The sequence below is a fragment of the Garra rufa genome, chromosome 22 (assembly GCF_049309525.1).
Source record: "Garra rufa chromosome 22, GarRuf1.0, whole genome shotgun sequence".
NCBI classification, from domain to species: domain Eukaryota; kingdom Metazoa; phylum Chordata; class Actinopteri; order Cypriniformes; family Cyprinidae; genus Garra; species Garra rufa.
Genome location: NC_133382.1, coordinates 34,749,435 through 34,769,935, shown reverse-complemented (window position 1 = coordinate 34,769,935; position 20,501 = coordinate 34,749,435). Strand labels below are relative to the sequence as shown.

The following is a 20,501-nucleotide window of genomic DNA, read 5'->3' as shown; positions in this document are numbered from 1 at the left end:
TAAAGGTTGTATCAGCGATTTCTAGCCTGAAACATAAAGTGTCAAATTCAGCTGACCTTTCATCACGATCCGCTCGCTGCCTGCCCCATAAATTGTCTGTGAAAAAACCGCGTCTCTCTGGTCAGCCTAGGGTCCGAGATATGCCAAAAAAACAATCGGCACTACCAACCTTTCCACAGATAAACAAACAGTGTTCCAACCAATCAGCGTCAGGGGTTTGGTGTTGTGGACTTTCGCTCCGCCTCTCTCACATCCCTGCACCAGTAGGAAAGTCCACAACACCAAACCCCTGACGCTGATTGGTTGGAACACTGTTTGTTTATCTGTGGAATAATTGATAGCGCCGATTGTTTTTTTGGCATGACCAGAGAGACGCGGTTTTTTCACAGACAATTTATGGGGCAGGCAGCGAGCGGATCGTGAAGAAAGGTCAGCTGAAATTGACACTTTATCTTTTAGGCTAGAAATCGCTGATACAACCTTTAATGTATTTAGTTTATTTCAGTTAATGTTTGTTTCATTTCAAGTTATTTATTTATTTATTTATAGTTTTGACTACTGATCATAATCCTGCTTGCAAGATCCTTTTTTATTAGTAGGCATATTACTGATGTTTCATGCAAACATAAGTTTCAGAAGTCTGACCCTGAAGTTTTCATTAGATGAGAATTTTGAACAGGCTGCTTAATTAACTAATCTTTTTTACATTTTGAAGAAAATATGTTTCACCAAATCATGCTTCCAAGATGATCAGTTGTTTCCATACTGTTCTGATCCTTCATATACTTCGTTCAATGAAAGTCTACGGGATATTTCCTCAAGTTTTATCATCCAGCACATGAAAATCAAAGGGAAAATTTCAAAGGGTCAAGGTTAGATCATTCAAGTAACTGTGATTGAAAAACAAAATAGGAATGCTAACAAATAACTTTCCCTCAGTGTTATATATTATAGATCCCCTTGCATACTAGCATATCAATCAAAAACAATCACTTTTACAGTTTCATGTCTTTGGGATTGAGGAATGCCTGAAGTCAATACCATATGGAAAATACCGGCTCAGTAAGTGGTCACATACTGCCCTCTTCCCTCAGCATTTCTCATGTTTCACCAAGCTCTCTTTATTTCATGAGCATAATCTGCCATCTAGTGCCACTGCAGCAAAGTGACTGTGGAATAGCAACATATACTATGATAGAAGTCTATGTGCATTGTAATCTAGCAGAAATGGCTAGATTTGCACATCATCCATCTGAAATATGCTTTTTTCAGTTTAAGTTTTAATGCACAACCTACACCAAACCCACCTTCGTTAGCGTCTTACTGAGGTCGGACAGGCTTTAATAAATTCCCTAATGGAAGCAGCGAATACATTGAGCCAAATGAAGCTAATCAGCATTCTGCTCAGTGGAGGGAAGCGAGCTGTGGGATCTGCCCTATGCCTTCTACGTGGGCCGAAACGCATATGAGCCAATGGGACAGTAATTAGAGCGAGGAGGGCAACGCTGGTGTCTACCTTTATTAATTAAGTGCAGAGAAGCTGCAGATGTCACTCAAGAATCCAGCAGATGAGATGAAATACACTCAAGAGCCAGATGTGTGAAATATTGATGTGCATGTGCACGCATGACAGATGTGCGTAACTCGTTTGAAGTAAAAAAAAAAAAAAAAAAAAAAAAAATACAACTCTCTCGGATTCTGTTGTAAACATCATGGATGCAAGCCTATGGCTATTTTCTTGAATTAGATCAAACAAATCAAAGTCTGTTTTAGGAATAAATCACTCTTATAAATTGGTTGTTTTCACAGGAATGGTCAAGTGGGTTATGCTTTTCTTGGTGGCACAGGAAGAAACCACAATGCTATATTACAGTAATTAAATGTACAGTTCAGTAGTGAGTTATGATGATTCAGCCGCTCTGATTGGGTCATTTGAATGATTGATTGATTGTCCAATCAGTATCTTGCATTAAATAAAATGCTCCTAAAACGTTTATATTTATTTTTATTTATTCAATAAAATGATTTAAGGTTACAACTTACATGTGTATAAGGGAAGTCATCATTTCCATCATGTTTGTGTCATTTTGTACGTTTTTTTATTTGTCAAATGTTGCGAAGATAATGAAAAGAAAGAAATAATAACAAATACAACAACGTCTTCACTTTTTCATTTTAAATAGCTGGAATTATTAATATTAAATAGTGTGATAAGTATTTTACAAAGTACATGCAGCTGAAGTCAAAAGTTTACATACACCTTACAGAAATCTGCAAAATGTTAATTATTTTACCAAAATAAGAGGGATCATACAAAATGCATGTTGTTGTTTTTTATTTAGTACTGACCTGAATGAGATATTTCACATGAAAGATGTTTACTTATAGTCCACAAGAGAAAATAATAGTTGTATCCCACAGATTATTTGGTTTTTCAGCATTGTTGTGCATTTGAATCCTTCTGGAGCATCAGTGAGCGTTTGAACCTTCTGCAATAGTTGCATATGAGTCCCTCAGTTGTCCTCAGTGTGAAAAGATGAATCTCAAAACCATACAGTCTTTGTTGGAATTAATTTGTGGGACCTGAAGGATTTTTCTGAAGAACAGCAGGCAGTTTAACTGTTCAGGACAAACAAGGAACTCATGAACAACTATCTCTAAATAAATAAATAAATAAATAAATAAAAATAAGCCGTTGATCATTCAGGTAAGAACACAGTATTAAGAATCAGGTGAATGTAAACTTTTTGAATTTTTATAAATGTAACTATTATTTTCTCTTGCACACTGTATGTAAACGTCTTTTATGTGAAATATCTTATTCAGGTCAGTATTAAATAAAAAAAAATAACATTTTGTATCATCCCTCTTATTTTGGTAAAATAACATTTTGCAAGGTGTATGTAAACTTCTGATCTCAACTGTATATTCCATAAAGTTTAATACATTAACAAAAGACATGATATATTCATGCTGCACCAGTAGATGTCACTGTGAGCTTTTGCTGTACCCCAGAGTCCCTCTTGAGCCACCGTAGCCGGTTTATATTAGGCCTCCTCGCGGAAGTCCCGCCCCTTTTCCCCCCTTGCTCGCGAGACTGTAAGTGTTAGCACTTTAGCTCTATCAAATGAATCCATTTAAATCTACATCAATCCATCAATGTACACATTTCAGAATTATGTGATGTGAAAGAATAAGTATAAATGTCTCATCAAACGAAATAATTGTTAGATTCTGTGTGGAACAGTATTGTAATAAAGTCTGTTTTTCCGCATTGCAGGGTCGAGTCGCGCCTCAAACAAAATGGTGAGAACACGTTTATATCTTGCATTCGTTATCATTGTGTGCATGTGTTTTAGCGATGTTTGTTTTTTATATGTTGTGCTAAAAAATACTAAAAGGAAAAATCATGCGATAGCAGAAAGTGGCTAATGGTGGTGAAATGCGATATCATCACGCTGACAGATAAACTGGAAATGTTAAGAGAATTTTCTGTGAATACTGAATCGGTCTAAACCTAAACGTAAACGGTTTGTCCGGTAATCATAAGTGGGAAAGCTAAGTCTGTTGAGAAAGTGTTATAACGTTACTGAATAAACTAAGTAGTAACGTGTAAATGTCGTAGTGTGTCTAATATAAGTTCTTCATTTTCACAGCCACGCAAAATTGAAGAAATCAAAGATTTCCTGCTTACAGCAAGGAGGAAGGATGCCAAGTGTAAGTTTAATTTCTAATAACCCAGTTATGGTTTAGTTGTGATCTCTGAACGAGGCCGTATTTCATATTTCAGCTGTATTTTGCTTTTGATTGTGACGCAGTTTGTAAGCTCCTTATCTGGTTTGTTTTGATGCTGTTAACTATTAAGCAAGGTGCATCTTTAAAGTGTTCACATTACCGAAAATAGTGCATCTCAGTTCTGTATAAGCTGATGTTTGTTTCCTGTTTGAGATCCAAAATGTCTAGTATTGGGGTGTTAAAAGACCAGGGACTGGTTTCATAGAAATGGTTTAATTAGGACATTTAAGTAATTTTTATAAACGTGCCTTAGAAAACATGACTGGTGTGCATCTTGAGACAAAACGAAGGCACCGATATATTTGTCTGATATATATCAGTCAGTACAAGTTTAAGTTGAAACGGCCCAGACTTGGTTTAGTCTGGGACTATGCTTAAGCCTTGTCTGTGAAACCAGGGCCAGGATTGACAAGTACTGGTTTAAAGGATTTGTTCACTTCCAGAGTAAAACATTCCTGATAATCTACTTTTCCCCCATATCATCCAAGATGTTCATGTCTGTCTTAAGTTAGAAGAAATTCAGGTTTTTGAGAAAAACATTACGGGATTTTTCTTTATAATGTGGACTTTAGTAGGAGCCAACAGGTTGAAGGTCCAAATTGCAGTTTCAAATCAGCTTTAAAGGGCTCTATTCGATCCAAAGTGAGGAGTAAGGGTCTTATCTAGGGAAACAATTGGTCATTTAAAAAATATAATACATTTATGTACTTCTTAACCACAAATGCTCATCTTGCATGAACTCGAACTCACGCGTTACATGGTCACTGACCAAGTGTTTACAAAGCAAACGTGCAAAGAAAGACAAACTTTATAAATCATTACAAAAAAAGGGTAAAACAATGTTGGGGTATTCTGAAGTTGGAGAATTTTTGAACACAATTACACAGAACTAACTGGGTGTGACTTTTCTATATGAGTATGCATTGCACGAAGATGCACATGAACATTTGTGGTTATAAAAATAATATATATTTTTTTATTTTTATTTTTTATTTCTAAGAAAATGACATATTGGTTTACAAGATAAGACTCTTATTCCTTGGCTGGGATCATGTAGAGCTCTTTGAAGCTGCAATGAAATTGTGATTTGGACCTTGAGCCTGTTGGCTCCCATTGAAGTCCACTATATGGAGAATGTTTTACTTTTTTACTTAACCTAGTTTATTTTTGGCTGAAGAAAGACAGAAACATGATGATACGGGGGTGTAAATGATCAGGATTTTATTATTCTGAAATTGAACTAATCCTACTAATAATAAAGCATTAAAAGTTGAATATTTTGCACTGGTTGTCTGAGAGGACAGAATGTAGAATAAGGAATACATTGTGATATTGTTGTGACACATGCTAATAAATGTTGTAATTTTCACAAATATTCAGAATTCTAACTATGCTCTGCTTCTGTATTGGCTACTACAAAAGCATTTATTAGTATTAATAGACATTCTTTAAATGTGTGTCTTGTGTTCCAACAGCTGTCAAAATCAAGAAGAACAAGGACAATGTGAAATTCAAGGTCCGCTGCAGCAGATTCCTGTACACATTGGTCATCACAGACAAGGAGAAGGCTGAGAAGCTCAAGCAGTCACTGCCACCAGGTGAGTCCTCGTAAAATATTATCATTAGCTGGATATAACCAAATGCATAAACTGGTTCTTTGTGCAAAAATTTGGTCAACTTTAAGGATTTGTTAATGTTTGGCAGTAAAAATTTAGTTTTGGTTTGTTAATATGCATGTAGCAGATTTTGTAATGTGAGAGTAAAACTACAAACAAAAGGAAAGGTTATAATTTCCAGGCCTGTGAAATTCAAGCTGTTAATGTTAAGGCTGTGTATTATTGTTTAGCTTTTTGGTGAGATCGTTTGTGCTCACAACTGACTGGAAAGTTGAGAAATATGCAAGATGTCCAAACGCTTTGGGCCTGTCCTGTGCCCACTGTGTATTTCTATGCTTGCTAGAACAATGATGGACCAAGTGCTGGGTTTCGCATTACTCAGAGACTTCAGTTCCACCGGTCCACTAACACTTATGGCTATGTCAGTCCTGGACTCTGTCTTTTCAAGGATTACTGTAAATATGATCCCTGTCTCTCGTTTCAGGTCTGGCTGTGAAGGAGCTGAAGTAGATGTCTCTCTTGTACAAAATGTTGTAATAAAATTGGGAAAATTAAGAATCGTGTTTTGCTTGTTTTTATGCTTTTCACAGTTTAGCACCTGCTTGATCTTTTATCCACCTTTTATTTCCTGTAAGAGGGGAGTTTTATGGGTGTAGTTTTTGGTCTCATCCACATCCAGCTATTTTTAGCTGTACAGAACAGCTTGTTTTGCTGCCTAATATTGCAAATTGGTGTGAATTACAATGTTTTTTTTAATGTATGCTTTATTTATCAACACTGGTTTGTAGTGCAAACACTTTACTGCACATTGTTCTCATTATTTCCCATGTATCGGATAATGAATCGGAAGTTTCACCCATTTGCTTAACTCAGTGTTGAAGAAAAAGGTGAACATTAAAGTATCTATTCCGTCTGTGTGCTTATTTAGGTTGTGTAAGATATAGACTACATTTTAAAAGTTTGGGGTCAATAATTTACTAAAGTACTTTTTTCCATTATGTATTCAGCAAATTATTCAAGCAAGTACGCATTAAATTGATCAGTAAAGTTTTACATTGTTACAAAATATATTTGTTTGGAACTGAAGACTAGAGTAATGTCTGCTGAAAATATAGAGAATATTTTACCTTTTTTTATTAAATAAATGCCGCCTTTGTGAGAAGGCTTATTCCAAAAAACATAAGTCTTACCCCAAGTTTTATGAGTGGTTATGGTGGTACTTCTCACAAAATATTTATTGACCTCAAACTTGGCTTTTAGGCCACAAAGGGTCATAAAGTGTGTCAAAGCATTTGATTTATACTATATCAAGCAAGCTATACCCTTGTAAATTTAACACACGTCTTGCTGAATTACTGTAGTTTATATAACTTGTTTAGCAAGGACATAATATTTACATCCTAGTTTGGCAACTATGGAATTTGGTATAAAGCCGGTCTAAACGCATGTAGATGTAACAACTCTAATTTCCTCATGCCTCTGGAGTCTTCAGAATGTCAATCTTTCTATTAAATAGCATTTTATCAGATTAATTGTGTATTAGTGGGTCATTGCATGCATGGCTTTTTCATTTTGTAAAGTTAAATATCTTCAAGCAATGTTCAGAAATTGCTTTATGTAATCTCAAGATAAATGAAAAATAATGACATTTAGCAATTACTGGCGTTCTGTTCAAGGTTATGAAACGAGAAGAGAACCTTAGATTAAGAGAATTTATTTCTGACATTTCGTCCAGTGTAGTTTTCTGTTCAAAACCATGACAACAGGATTGACTTTTTAACATGTATTTAAAAGCCTAACAAAACCAACATAAGGATATCGTGTACTTAAAGAGATAACGTTAAATAAACTATAAAAAGTTAATGAGCATTACACTAGCTTTTATTTGTCTGTATTTTCCCACTCTTAATCAAAATGTGTGAAGAAAATAAAATGGAAAAACAAAACAAACTGTATTTTTGTGTTGATGTCGAAGTTAAAGTTGGGGTTAGCTTTTTATTGCAGGGTTTTAACATTCATGAACTGTGCTGGGGGTAATGCATTACAAGTAACGCGAGGTACGTAATCAGATTACTTTTTTGAAGTAACTAAAGTAACGCATTACTTTTTAATTTACAATAAAATATCAGTTACTTTTTCAAACAAAAGTTACTTTTTCGCAAAGTTTATATCCATTTCTAAGAAAAAACGTCCAAATTATTAGTGTATATTGCAATTCTGACTTTATTTCTCACAATTGTGGGTTTACATCACCCATTTCAGAGAAAAAAGGTCAGAATTGCCAGATACAAACTTGAATTTGTGAGGAAAAAAGTCAGATTTGTGAGATACAAACTCGCAATTGCGAGAAAACAGAATTGCAAGATACAAACTTGCATTTGTGAGGAAAATATCAATTTCTGTGAAAAAATGTCAGAATTCTGAATTTATATCTAGCAATTCTGACTTTATTTCTCACAATTGCAAGGTTATATCACGCAATTCTGAGAAAAAAAGCCAGAATTTCCTGAAAAGGAAGTCTGAATTGCGAGATACAAACTCGCATTTGCGAGAAAAAAGAATTGTGAATTTTATCTCGCAATTCTGACTTTTTATCTCAGAAAAAAGTCAGAATTAAGAGATAAAATTCACAATTCCGACTTACCATGAGTTTATAAACTGTTTGCTCACAAAAACTTTTGTGAGGGAAATACAGAGGTGAAAGAAAGAAAACTAAATTTCAATGCAAATGCAAACATTTTTTGAAGGAAAGGCAATATTTTTGTGAGCAAACACTTTCTAGATAGAACACAATACTTTTGTGAGAATTTTTCATACAGTTTTGTAAAATTAAGCTAAAAACTTTTTTCCTCACCGTTGCGAGTTTACATCTCGCAATTCTGGCTGAGATCCTGACTTCTGACTATTATGTAGTAAGTAACGAACATGCTTGAGGAAATGTATCGGAGTAAAAGTATACATTTTAATTAGGATATGTAGTAAAGTAAAAGTAGGCTTTAAAAAAAAACTTAAGTACTGTAACGAAATATTATTACTTTGTTACATTACACCACTGCTGAAATGCAAACCTGACATGAAATCATGAAGGCACCATAACTGCCTTTTTTATACCAGCGTCTGCATTTACTTAAGTTGCCCAATAGATGGCAGCACTGCGTTAGATATTTTCAAATACATCACTAAAATCGTGACTTATCTTATTTTAGGAATATTTCATTCAAACAAATCGTTTAAAGCTAATGGCCAAAGCCAACAATATACATTATTATTCAGTCTCTGCTTAATCACGTTATCTACACAACAGCCACCATAAAGTTCCAAAAGAAGCTGCCTCCATCCATCCTCATCCTTCTATTCAAGCGCGACCCCGATTCCCATTCGTGCGCTCATTCAGGCTCGCTCCCGAGTTCCTCAGACAGAGCGCCCAACACGAGTAGGAATGGCTGCGGCACGAGACCAGGATTTAATGCAATAATTCAAAATTCCCCGTGAATTCTCTTTGGCTGCGATTCGGGGGAAGTACTCAGAGGTCTTCTTATGTCCCTTTCAGCACTTTTGTTTTCAATACTCAGTCTCTCTAATGCCTAAACCAATGGCTTTTGTTTGAGAAGACAAGACAGTGGAGAGTAACCGGGAAAGAAACACCCAAATTGTCCGACCGTCTCTATCTGGGAAAGTGATTTATTCGTCTCGTCGACTGCTGAAGGATGTCGTCTGCACGGGTTGATTATATCGCTCCTTGGTGGACTTACTGGCTTCATCAGTTTCCTCATGTGAATCTAAGGTTTCAGCCGTTGGATCACACATTTAAACCGCAGGATGAGAACTACCAGCAGGTCAGACCTTCTGCTTTTGCTGTCATACAGAGGTTCATGGTTCAAGCGCGGTCATGGTGGTCTTTATGTACTGTACTCTTATTTTCTGGTTGGAAGTTCAGGTCATGGTAACATGTTTCAAAAGTCCTCAATGAGAGTGTTTTTATTAAGTTTAAGTCTCAGTGACCCCGTATAAAACATGAATACAATGTACATTTGCTTCATATGTGAAGACACACTTCTAGTAGGTGTACTTGGATTTATTTATTTATTTTTATGTATTTTATTTATACTATTTTTAGTTTCACAGCGTGTTGTAGTTTGAGTCAGATGAATTCCAAACACAAATGGTACTATTTATTGAACAATGATTCTACTTTGTGATTCAGCAGAGCTCCAATAAGCTGTCAATTGAGTTTTGTTTAGGTCAGATGGACATAAAATATTTTAAAGGGAAACTAAGTGATTAATTTTGGAATTACTATGATTATTTTTTGCATTATCACCTTTGTGGTCTCTGAAAGCCCAACCATAAAGACTGTAATGTCAGTCTTAGCAGAACATGGGACCAGTGTTATTTTAGTGTCATTGAGTTGCCGTTGTTGTTTTTATTAATATTTTGGATTAGTTTTTATTTTATTTTTATATTTACCATTTTTAAAATTTGTCATTTTTTATTAGTTTTTGTTTGATTCATTGTTAGTTTTAGTTTCAGTTTCAATTTTAGTACATGAGCCTAAGTATTTAAATATTTTATTTCAGTTCATGTGAATTTTACTTCACTGAAGTAGCAATTTTGAAATAGTTTTATTTAACTAGTTAAACTGAATGAGCTTAAGTAATGTTTATTTTATTTCAGGTAGCAATTTTTTTAAATAGTTTTAGTAGTGAGACTGAATGAGCTTAAGTATTTTAATATTTTGTTTCAGTTAATGTTTATTTTTTTAGGTATCAATTTTTTTTAAAAAGTTTGAGTTAACTAGTTAGACTGAATGAGCTTAAGTACTTTAATATTTTATTTTATTTAATGGTTATTTTATTTTAGCATTTTTAAGTATTTTAATATTTTTTATTTCAGTTAATGTTTATTTCATTTCAGCATTTTTTAAATAGTTTTAGTTAACTAGTTAGACTGAACGAGCCTTAGTATTTTAACATTTTATTCCAGTTAATGTTTATTTTATCTCAACATTTTTAAAAATTGTTTTAATTAACACGTTGGACTAAATGAGCTTAAGTATTTTAATATTTTATTTCAGTTAATGTTTATTTTATATCAGATTTTTTTTAAATAGTTTTAATTAACATGTTAGACTGATTGAGCTTAAGTATTTTAACATTTTATTTCAGTTAATATTTATTTCATTTCAGCATTTTTTAAATAGTTTTAGTTAACTGGTTAGACTGAATGAGCTTAAATGTTTTGAAATTTAATTTCAGTTAATGTTTATTTTATTTCCGTTTTTTAAATTGTTTTAGTTAACTAATTAGACTGAATAAGCTTAAGTGTTTTAACATTTTTTTCAGTTAATGTTTATTTTATATCAGCATTCTTTAAAATAGTTTTGGTCAACTATTTAGACTGAATGAGCTTAAGTATTTTATTTTTAACATTTTATTTCAGGAAGCAATTTAGAAAAAAAAATACTTTTAGTTAACTAGTTAGACTGAATGAGCTTAAGTATTTTAACATTTTACTTCAGATAATGTTTATTTTATTTCAGAATTATTTTAAAATAGTTTAAGGTAACTAGTTAGACTGAATGAGCTTAAGTACTTTAATATTAAATTTTATTTAATGCTTATTTTATTTGAGCATTTTTCAAGTAGTTTAGACCGAATGAGCTTAAGTATTTTATTTATTATTATATTTAAGTATTTTATTTTTAACGTTTTATTTCAGGTAGCAATTTTTTTTATATTTATAGTTAAGTAGATAGACTGAATGAGCACAAGTATTTTAACATTTTATTTCAGCATTTAAAAAAAAAAATAGTTTTAGTTAACTAGTTAGACTGAATGAGCTTAAGTATTTTAACTTTTTTTTTTCAGTTAATGTTTATTTTATTTCAGCATTCTTTAAAATAGTTTTAGTTAACTATTTAGACTGAATGAGCTTAAGTATTTTATTTTTAACATTTTATTTCAGGAAGCAATTTAAAAAAAATAGTTTTAGTTAACTAGTTAGACTGAATGAGCTTAAGTATTTTAACATTTTACTTCAGATAATGTTTATTTTATTTCAGAATTATTTTAAAATAGTTTAAGTTAACTAGTTAGACTGAATGAGCTTAAGTACTTTATTTAATTTCATTTAATGCTTATTTTATTTTAGCATTTTTCAAGTAGTTTTAGTTAACTAGTTAGACTAAATGAGCTTAAGAATTTTAACATTTTATTTCAGTTAATGTTTATTTTATTTCAGGTAACAATTTTCTTTATATAATTAAAAAAAAATAGTTTTAGTTAACTAATTAGACTGAATAAGCTTAAGTATTTAAAAAAAAAATTTCAGTTAATGTTTATTTTATTTCAGCATTTTTTTAAAATAGTTATAGTTAACTAGTTAGACCGAATGAGCTTAAGTATTTTATTTTTAACGTTTTATTTCAGGTAGCATTTTTTTAAATATTTATAGTTAAGTAGATAGACTAAATGAGCACAAGTATTTTAACATTTTATTTCAGCATTTTTTTAACAATAGTTTTAGCTAACTAGTTAGACTGAATGAGCTTAAGTATTTTAACATTTTATTTCAGGTAGCTTTTTTATATAGTTTTCGTAGTTAGACTAAATGAGCTTAAGTATTCTAATATTTTATTTCAGTTAATGTTTATTTTATGTCGCAATTATTTAAATAGTTTTAGTTAACTATAATAACCTTCTGCAAGTTCTTGCTTTAATTGCCATACAGGGAATCATGGTGTGAACAGTTCAGATTGGCCTTTTTTGTTTTCTGTGTGAAAAATCTTAAATTCCCTTTAAATCACTTAGAAATTTAACACCAAGGTTTATGCTTTTATGAGAAAGATTCTATACAAGATTGCAGCTTAAATAACATTTTTCAGACATCCTTGATTAGAGACACCTTATGCAATATGAATGATGAAATGCAGTACATTTTCAGATGCATTGAGTGTCTGATTGGTCTACCCACTGTTTGTTTTTTTTGCAGTCCCCAAGAGGAAGTGTTATTGTCCTGTATAACAGCCTCTTTTTAAAAACTGCATGTCTGCTTTCTGGTTCAACAACGGCAGTATTTATCGTCTTTGGTTTTGAAAAGTCTAATAGCTGGCACGTATTCAATAAATTGTTTCTTTGTAGTCATTGAAGGCTGTCCAAAACCACATTTCACAGCAGAACTGCATTTCATTTTGAACTAGATTGAGTTGCTAAAACACCTATTTCCCACTCTAAGTTGCTTGGGTCTGTGCTGCACCTGTCTTTGTGAGTGTGATGGGTTTTTCTGTTGACCTGTATCAACATCATGTTGATTAGAGATGGAGTGAGGGGGAATGAGAGAGAGGATGGAGGGGCAGAGTGCTCATTTCTGTAGCTGTCTGTTTCTATTAAGGCAGATGGTGTAAATGGAGGCAGAGCGAGACCAGATGCTGTGGTGTGAGATCAGGCGCTCACGCTGGGTCCTCCGCCGTCTCGGCATCAACACCGGGGCGTTTTCACATGGCCTGAGGGATCCTCCTTCGTAAACCATTTCCCCCCCAGTTTGTGAATCTAAATGCTCTGTTCCCGCTGACGCCGCGACTTGAATCCTAATATAGCTTTTCAGCAGAACAGGAAACTGGTGGAATCTTTTTCCTCTGTGGGGCTTTAGGTTTGGCCTGGGAGATTGTGCATATGAGCTCTGTGCAAAGCTGCGAGACTGTATGTCTAATTGCTAATGTTTATTATGAACACCAGGCGGAAGATGTGCTCTCTATAGAGACTTGCTTTGTTTAATCGTTACAGCAGTTAAGCTGGCACTAAATGTTCAAAATGATTAGGAGGGAAAGATCAGTTTGCATCCATTTTTTGTTCTCAATTTGTATCCTTTTTATCTTTTTCGTTTGGCACTACTTGAAATGAATGTGCTAAATCAAATGTTAAAGTAAAATGAAAAAAAAAAAAAAAAAAAAAATCAAAGAAATAAAATAAAATAAAATGAATCTATAAATTAAAAAAGTTTTTGAACCTTACAGCAAAAGCAATACAATTTAAAAATATTTTTACTGATTTAAAAAATAAATAAATTAAATTAAATTAAATAAGAAAAATAAATCACATCTGAAATGAACCTATAAATTAAAAAATAAAAATACACTGCCAGTCAAAAGTTTTTGAACAGAACAATTTAAGCCTGCATTTATTTGATCCAAAGTACAGCAAAAACAGTACGATTTTAAAATATTTTTACTATTTAAAAAATAACATTTAATATATTTTAAAATGTAATTTTTTCCTGTGTTTTCAAAGCTAAATTTGTAGCATCATTACTTGCATCACTCACACGATCCTTCGGAAATCATTCTAATATTCTGATTTGCTGTTCAAAAAACATTTATTTTTTTTATGAGTAGATTTTTTTCAGGTTTCTTTGATGAATAGAATTCAAAAGAACAGCATTTATATGAAATAGAAATGTTTTGTAACATTATAAATGTCTTTAGAATCACTTTTGATAAATCTAAAGCATCCTTGCTAAATAAAATGATTAATTTCTCTCATTTCTTTCCATGTAAAAGACACCAAGCCTTTGAAAGGTATAGTGTATAATATTACAAAAGATTTTTATTTCCAATCAATTAAATCTTCTGATTTCTGAAGGATCATGTAATTATGCTGAAATTTTAGCTTTCACAGAAATAAATTACCTTTTTTAAAAATATTCAAATAGAAATCAGTTATTTTAAATAGTAAAAATATTTCACAATATTACAAGTTTTGCTGTATTTTGGATCAAATAAATGCAGGCTTGGTGGGCAGAAGAGAATTATTTTTACATAATTAAAAAACTTACTGTTCAAAAACTTAATGGTAGTGTATTAAAACATTATACTAACAGTTATTAAATATTTATGAAATTCCTATTAAATTTCTATTTCAGTTTTGTTTATTAGATTATTGATGTTTAGTATAACAATTATTTTAGTATTACATTTCAGAAATATACTAATCACAGTGTAAAATAAATTCAGTTTTAGAAATTATTAAAAAAAATCCACAGTATAAAATCTTTATTTATTTTTATTTATTTTATTTTTAATTTTTATTTTATATGCTTTCTTTTCTTATTTGACACTGACCCAGAAAATATTTCTGCTCTGTTCTTAGATCTAGATTCCCCAATGAGCAGGCCCAGATGGATTCTGCAGATGCTTTTTGTGCATCTTCTGTGCTGATTTTGAGAGAAAATCTGTAGAATAAATTTAAATATGGTCCCATATAATAAAACACAGCTTTCTTTGTGAAATTTTGTAGATGTAGATCCCTTCTGGGCCGGCAGTGAGGACAGCGACTGAGTAGACGTCATGTGTTTGTGTATTAGATAGGTCAAAGGTCATCTGTCCATATGATTCAGTTATTTCCTGTGGGGATGAATTGCTAACAGCTGTTTTTTCTTCCCATCCTAGATAGAGGATGCATCTGTTTGGTTCACACCGTAAAGAGCAGCTGTAGATATTTACTTGCCGTTTTTGAAGTGTAATGGATGTTTGCTAGGGTATTCTGGGTTGTTTTTTAGGTTACTGACCCATGTTAAGAGTTCATACGTGATTGTCATTAGACCTCTGAAGACATCTCCTCATCGAGCTGTTTGTTTTGAGGTGTTTTGCAAGATGAGTTAATTGCTTGTGTTTAATACTGAAGGGTCAAGTTCAAATCACTAAGCATGAGCCGTACTAATAGTAATGGTTGCCTTAGCAAACACCATTGAAATAATGAGAGAGAGAAGGGTTATTATTTTCAGATGCAGCTGGAGGAGATCTGTGCTTTAGTGACCTTACTAAACCGTACTCAAATTCTCAGTCATCTGACATCTGACTCATCTGACCCTCAGGTGATGTAGCTCACTTCCTTTTTGTTAATGTGTAATTTGGAATGGTGAAGTGCAAGTAGTCTATAAAATATAAAAATCCCATAGATTTACATTGACATAATGTTCAAATGAGCCAAGACTATTCAAACTCCAACTGTCAAAATTCCAGAATCCCATGAGCCTCAATCAGGCTTCACTTCTATGTACTATTCAAACTAACTTGCTAATCATTCTAGAGACATGCTAGTAACTTGCTAATCATGCTAGCATGTAATCATGTTAGAAACATGCTAGTAACATGTGAATCATGCTAGAAACATGTTAATAACCTGCTAATCATGTTAGTAAAATACAAGTAATTTGCTAATCATGCTATGAACATGCTAGTAGCATGTTAATCATGTATGCTAGAAACATGCTAGCAACTTGCTAATCATGCTAGCAGTTTGCTAGTGGCATGCTACTCATGTTAGAAACATGTTAGCGGCATGCTACTCATGCTAGCAACATGTTAGAAACTTGCTAATCATGCCACCAACATGCTAGTGATATGTTAATCATGTTAGAAACATGTTAACAACATGCTAACCATGCTATGAACATGTTAGTAACATGTTAATCATTTTGGAAATAGACTAGTAATGTGCTAATCATGCTAGAAAAATGTTAATCATGCTAATAATATGCTAGTGACTGCTACTCATGCTAGCAACATGTTAGAAACTTGCTAATCATGCCAGCAACATGCTAGTAACATGTTAATCATGTTGGAAATAGACTAGTAATGTGTTAATCATGCTAGAAAAATTTTAATCATGCTAACAATATGCTAGTGACTGCTACTCATGCTAGAAACATGTTAATCATGCTTGAAACATGTTAGCAACTTGCTTATCATGTTAGAAACATGTTAACAACATGATAATCATGTTAGCAATATGTTAATAACATGTTAATCATGCTGACAACATGCTAGTGACATGCTAATCATGCTAGAAACATGGTAACAACATGCTAGTAACTTGTTAATCATGCTAACAGAATGCTAGTGGCATGCTACTCATGTTAGAAACACGTTAGCAAACTTGCTAATCATGCTAACAACATGCTAATCATGCTAACAACATGCTAGTAGCATGTTAATCATTTTAGAAATAGGTTAGTAACTTGTTAATTATGTTAACAATATGCTAGAGACATGCTAGCAACATGCTAATCATGTTAGAATCATGCTAGCAACATGTTACTAATGCTAATAACATGTTAATAACTTGCTTATCATGCTAGCAACATACTAGTGATATGTTAATGTTAGAAACGTGCTAACCACTACATGATCATGCTAGCAACATGTTAGTGACTTGTTACTTATGTTACCAACATGCGAATCATGCTAGAAACATGTTAACAACATACTAATCATGCTAGCAAAACACTAGTGACATACTAATCGTGTTAGTAACTTGCTAATCATGTTATCATGTTAGTAACATTAATCATGCTGAATACATGTTAGCAAAATGGTAACAACATGCTAATCATGCTAACAACATAATAGTGACATGCTAATCATGCTAGCAACATGCTAGTAACTTGTTAATTATGCTAGAAACATGTTAACAACATGCTAGCAACATGCTAGTAACTTGTTAATTATGCTAGAAACATGTTCAGAAAATGGTAACATGCTAGTACCATGCTAATCATGCTAGAAACATGCTAGTAACTTGGCAATCATGCTGGAAACATGCTAGTAACATGTTAATCATGCTAGCAACATGCTAGTAACTTGTTAATTATGCTAGAAACATGTTAGAAACATGTTAACAACATGCTAATCATGCAAGCAACATACTAGTGACATGCTAATCATGCTAATAACTTGCTAATCATGTTAACAACATGTTAGTAACATGTTAATCATGCTGAAAACATGTTCAGAAAATGGTAACATGCTAGTACCATGCTAATCATGCTAGAAACATGCTAGTAACTTGCTAATCATGCTGGAAACATGCTAGTAACTTGCTAATCATGTTGGAAACATGCTAGTAACATGTTAATCATGCTGGAAACATGCTAGTAACTTGCTAATCATGCTGGGAACATGCTAGTAACATGTTAATTATGTTAGAAACAGGCTAGTAACTTGCTAATTATGCTAGCAACATGTTAATCATGTTAGAAACATGCTAACAACATGCTAATCATACTAGCAACATACCAGTGACATGTAAATCATGCTAGTAACTTGCTAATCATGTTAACAACACATTAGTAACATGTTAATCATGCTGAAAACATGTTTATAAAATGGTAAAATGCTAGTACCATGCTAATCATGCTAGAAACATGTTAGTAACTTGTTAATCATGCTGGAAACAGGCTAGTAACATGTTAATCATGCTAGCAACATGCTAGTAACTTGCTAATTATGCTAACAACATGCTAATCGTGTTAGAAACATGCTAACAACATGCTAATCATACTAGCAACATACTAGTGACATGTTAATCATGCTAGTAACTTGCTAATCATGTTAACAACACATTAGTAACATGTTAATCATGATGAAAACATGATAACAACATGCTAGTAGCATGCTAATCAGCCTAGAAAAACATGCTAACAACATGCTGGTAACATGTTATTTATCTGAGACTGTATTGACTTTAAAACATTCAATCTTTAAACTTTTAAAACTACTTTAAACTTCAATTATTTCAGACTGAAAACCATCAAATTTAAAACTTTTTAAAACTTGTTAAACTTTCAAACGTTTTCAAACTTTCTGGTCCGGCTTTCTCAAGCCATCTTAGTTCCAACTTCCTAATTGGAACAGTGCAATTGCATCAGGCTTCCAACCTTGGCCGAAACTTTAAAACCTGACTTCAAGATGTGGTTGTATGATAAACATGGCCAGGGGAGTTATATGCAGTTAATGATAAACATTTGATCCACACTTTTATGACTTCATGAAAAGAGAAGAATTATGCTTGCAACGCATGTAACTGCAATGCACTGCATGTGAATAATGCAAACTGGAGTCTTTTAGATTTCAGAAAGGATGCAGAAGCACCAGTGAAGTGCTTTTTTGCTCTGTTTGTGTTCTGTAGTCTTCTAAAGGCATTTGTGTCATTGACTAATAATAAGCTGTTAAGTAAAGTCTGTTTCATTGAGTCAACTGATGCATTAACAAATAACTCCGACTAGTTTATTCATCTACTTCTCTTAAGAATACATCAAGGAGAGCGAATTTTGGTTTCTTCCTCACACAATGTTACCGTACGGCTTCTGAAGACACTTTAATGTTGTTTTATGGTACGTTTGCTTACTTTTTGCTTAGAAAGCCTCAGCGTCATATATTGTTATTGTATGGAAATACAAAATCATTTACAGTTCTCCTTTTGTGTTTTCACTTCTTTGTTTCATTCTCCTTTCCCCCAAAAGTTCCTTTTGTTTATGGTTTGTACTCTATATGTTTGTTTTGACTTTTCTCTTTTTGTTTTGTTTGACTGTAGTTCTGTTTCTTTGTTTTAAGCATCTGTGTTTACTCCTTTTCTCATTTTCCATCCTTCCCCATCTCCTTGATTCTTTTTACAGCCTTGAAGACCCCTTTCCATCCCCCATAACTGAACATTAATTGGAAGGCAGTTTAATGTTTGGAAGTTGTTGTTTTTCATTTTATCTTGAGGGTTAAGACAAGAGGTGCATAAAAATCATCAGACCCATTGTCTGGCTTGATTAAAAGAGAAAACAAATCACTAGAAAACTGCCACTTGAAGAGTCTGGTCTTTTACAGCATCTGATTAGTTTTTAAGTGTGGTGTGCAGGTCTGTCTGATCGCTCAAAAACAACCAGGGACATTTGTTTGTGATTCCAAACAAACAGTCTTGTCCCAAAATGTGTGCTGTTGTTATGACAGGCTCGTAGGGGCTCTCAGATTAATGGAGCAATGTTTTAATAGCAATACAGAGCTACAGTGTTTATACCTTTGGGGGAAACAACCTAGGAATTACATATTTGTCATTGCGTTATATAGGAGATTTTGTTTTAATATGAAAACGATTACACACTTTGGTTTTAAGATGAAGAAATGCTTGCTCAAAGGCCAAAATTAACTAAGTCATAAGTCATGGGAATAATAATGATAGTAATAAAAATCACATGCCTTTTTCTTTTAATAATTAAAAGTGGAATTTCCCCTGTGCTCATTGATCATTACTTTTAGAAGCATGGTCAATATTTTAGATTAGCAATGTTTTTCTTATTGTATGCAGACTGTTTAATATTTTCACAGTAAATATACAGTTGAAATTTACATACACCTTGCAGAATACTTTAAAGAAAATAATTTGAATTTATAAAAATGACACCATTCAAAAGTTTACATACGCTTGATTCTTAATATTGTGTTGTTAACTGATTGATTCACAGCTGTTTTTTTTTTTTTTTAGTGATAGTTGTCCATGAGTCCCTTGTTTCTCCAGTTAACCTGCCTTTAGGTTCCCCAAAGTCTTTGGTTTTTCAGCATTTTTGTGTATTTGAACCCTTTCCAACTATAATTTTGAGATCCATCTTTTCACACTGAGGACAACTGAGGGACTCATATGCAACTATTAAAGAAGGTTCAACTGATGCTTCAGAAAGAAACACAATGCATTAAGAGCTGGGGGGTGAAAACTTTTGAACAGAATGAAGATGTGTACATTTTTCTTATTTTGCCTAAATATATATATTTTTTCATTTAGTACTGCGCTTCAGAAGCTACAGAAGATACTTACATGTTTCCCAAAAGACAAAATAAGTTAAATTTACCCTGATCTTCAAATTCAAAAAGTTTTCACCCCCCAGGCTTTTAATGCATCGTGTTTCCTTCTAAAGCATCAGTACAGGATTCACCTTTTTCTGAAGAACAGTGGGCAGTTTAGCTGTTCAGGACAAACAAGGGACTCATGAACAGCTATCAATAAACAAAAAAAAAACAAAAAAAACACAGTTGTGGATCATTCAGGTGTATTATAACTTTTGAACAGGGTCATTTTTATCAATTCAACTAATGTAGAATATCTTATTCAGGTCAGTACTAAATAAAAAAAATAACATGCATTTTATATGATCCCTTTTATTTTGGTAAAATAATGAACATTTTGCAGATTCCGCAAAGTGTATGTAAACTTTTGACTTAAACTGTATAATCAGTGTTATTTGTAGAAAGCACTGTCACTCCACTTGATTAAACTA

General features: G+C 32.8%; 2 protein-coding genes across 2 annotated transcripts in view; both read left to right on the top strand.

Annotated features, from left to right (window-relative positions):
- Positions 1–3,056: 3,056 nt before the first annotated feature.
- On the top strand, positions 3,057–5,969 carry rpl38 (ribosomal protein L38). Its single transcript, XM_073828275.1, has 5 exons — positions 3,057–3,099; positions 3,281–3,306; positions 3,657–3,717; positions 5,271–5,393; positions 5,896–5,969. The coding sequence occupies exons 2-5, from the start codon at positions 3,304–3,306 to the stop codon at positions 5,919–5,921; spliced, it is 213 nt and encodes a 70-aa protein (XP_073684376.1). The 5' UTR covers positions 3,057–3,099; positions 3,281–3,303; the 3' UTR covers positions 5,922–5,969.
- Positions 5,970–8,829: 2,860 nt separating this feature from the next.
- The window catches only part of LOC141297503 (protein tweety homolog 2-like), a 30,711-nt gene continuing 19,039 nt past the window's right edge, over positions 8,830–20,501 (top strand). The window contains exon 1 of the mRNA XM_073827928.1: positions 8,830–9,247. Within this exon, the coding sequence (XP_073684029.1) occupies positions 9,119–9,247 (129 nt within the window). The 5' untranslated portion in view covers positions 8,830–9,118. The remainder of the gene's footprint in view (positions 9,248–20,501) is intronic.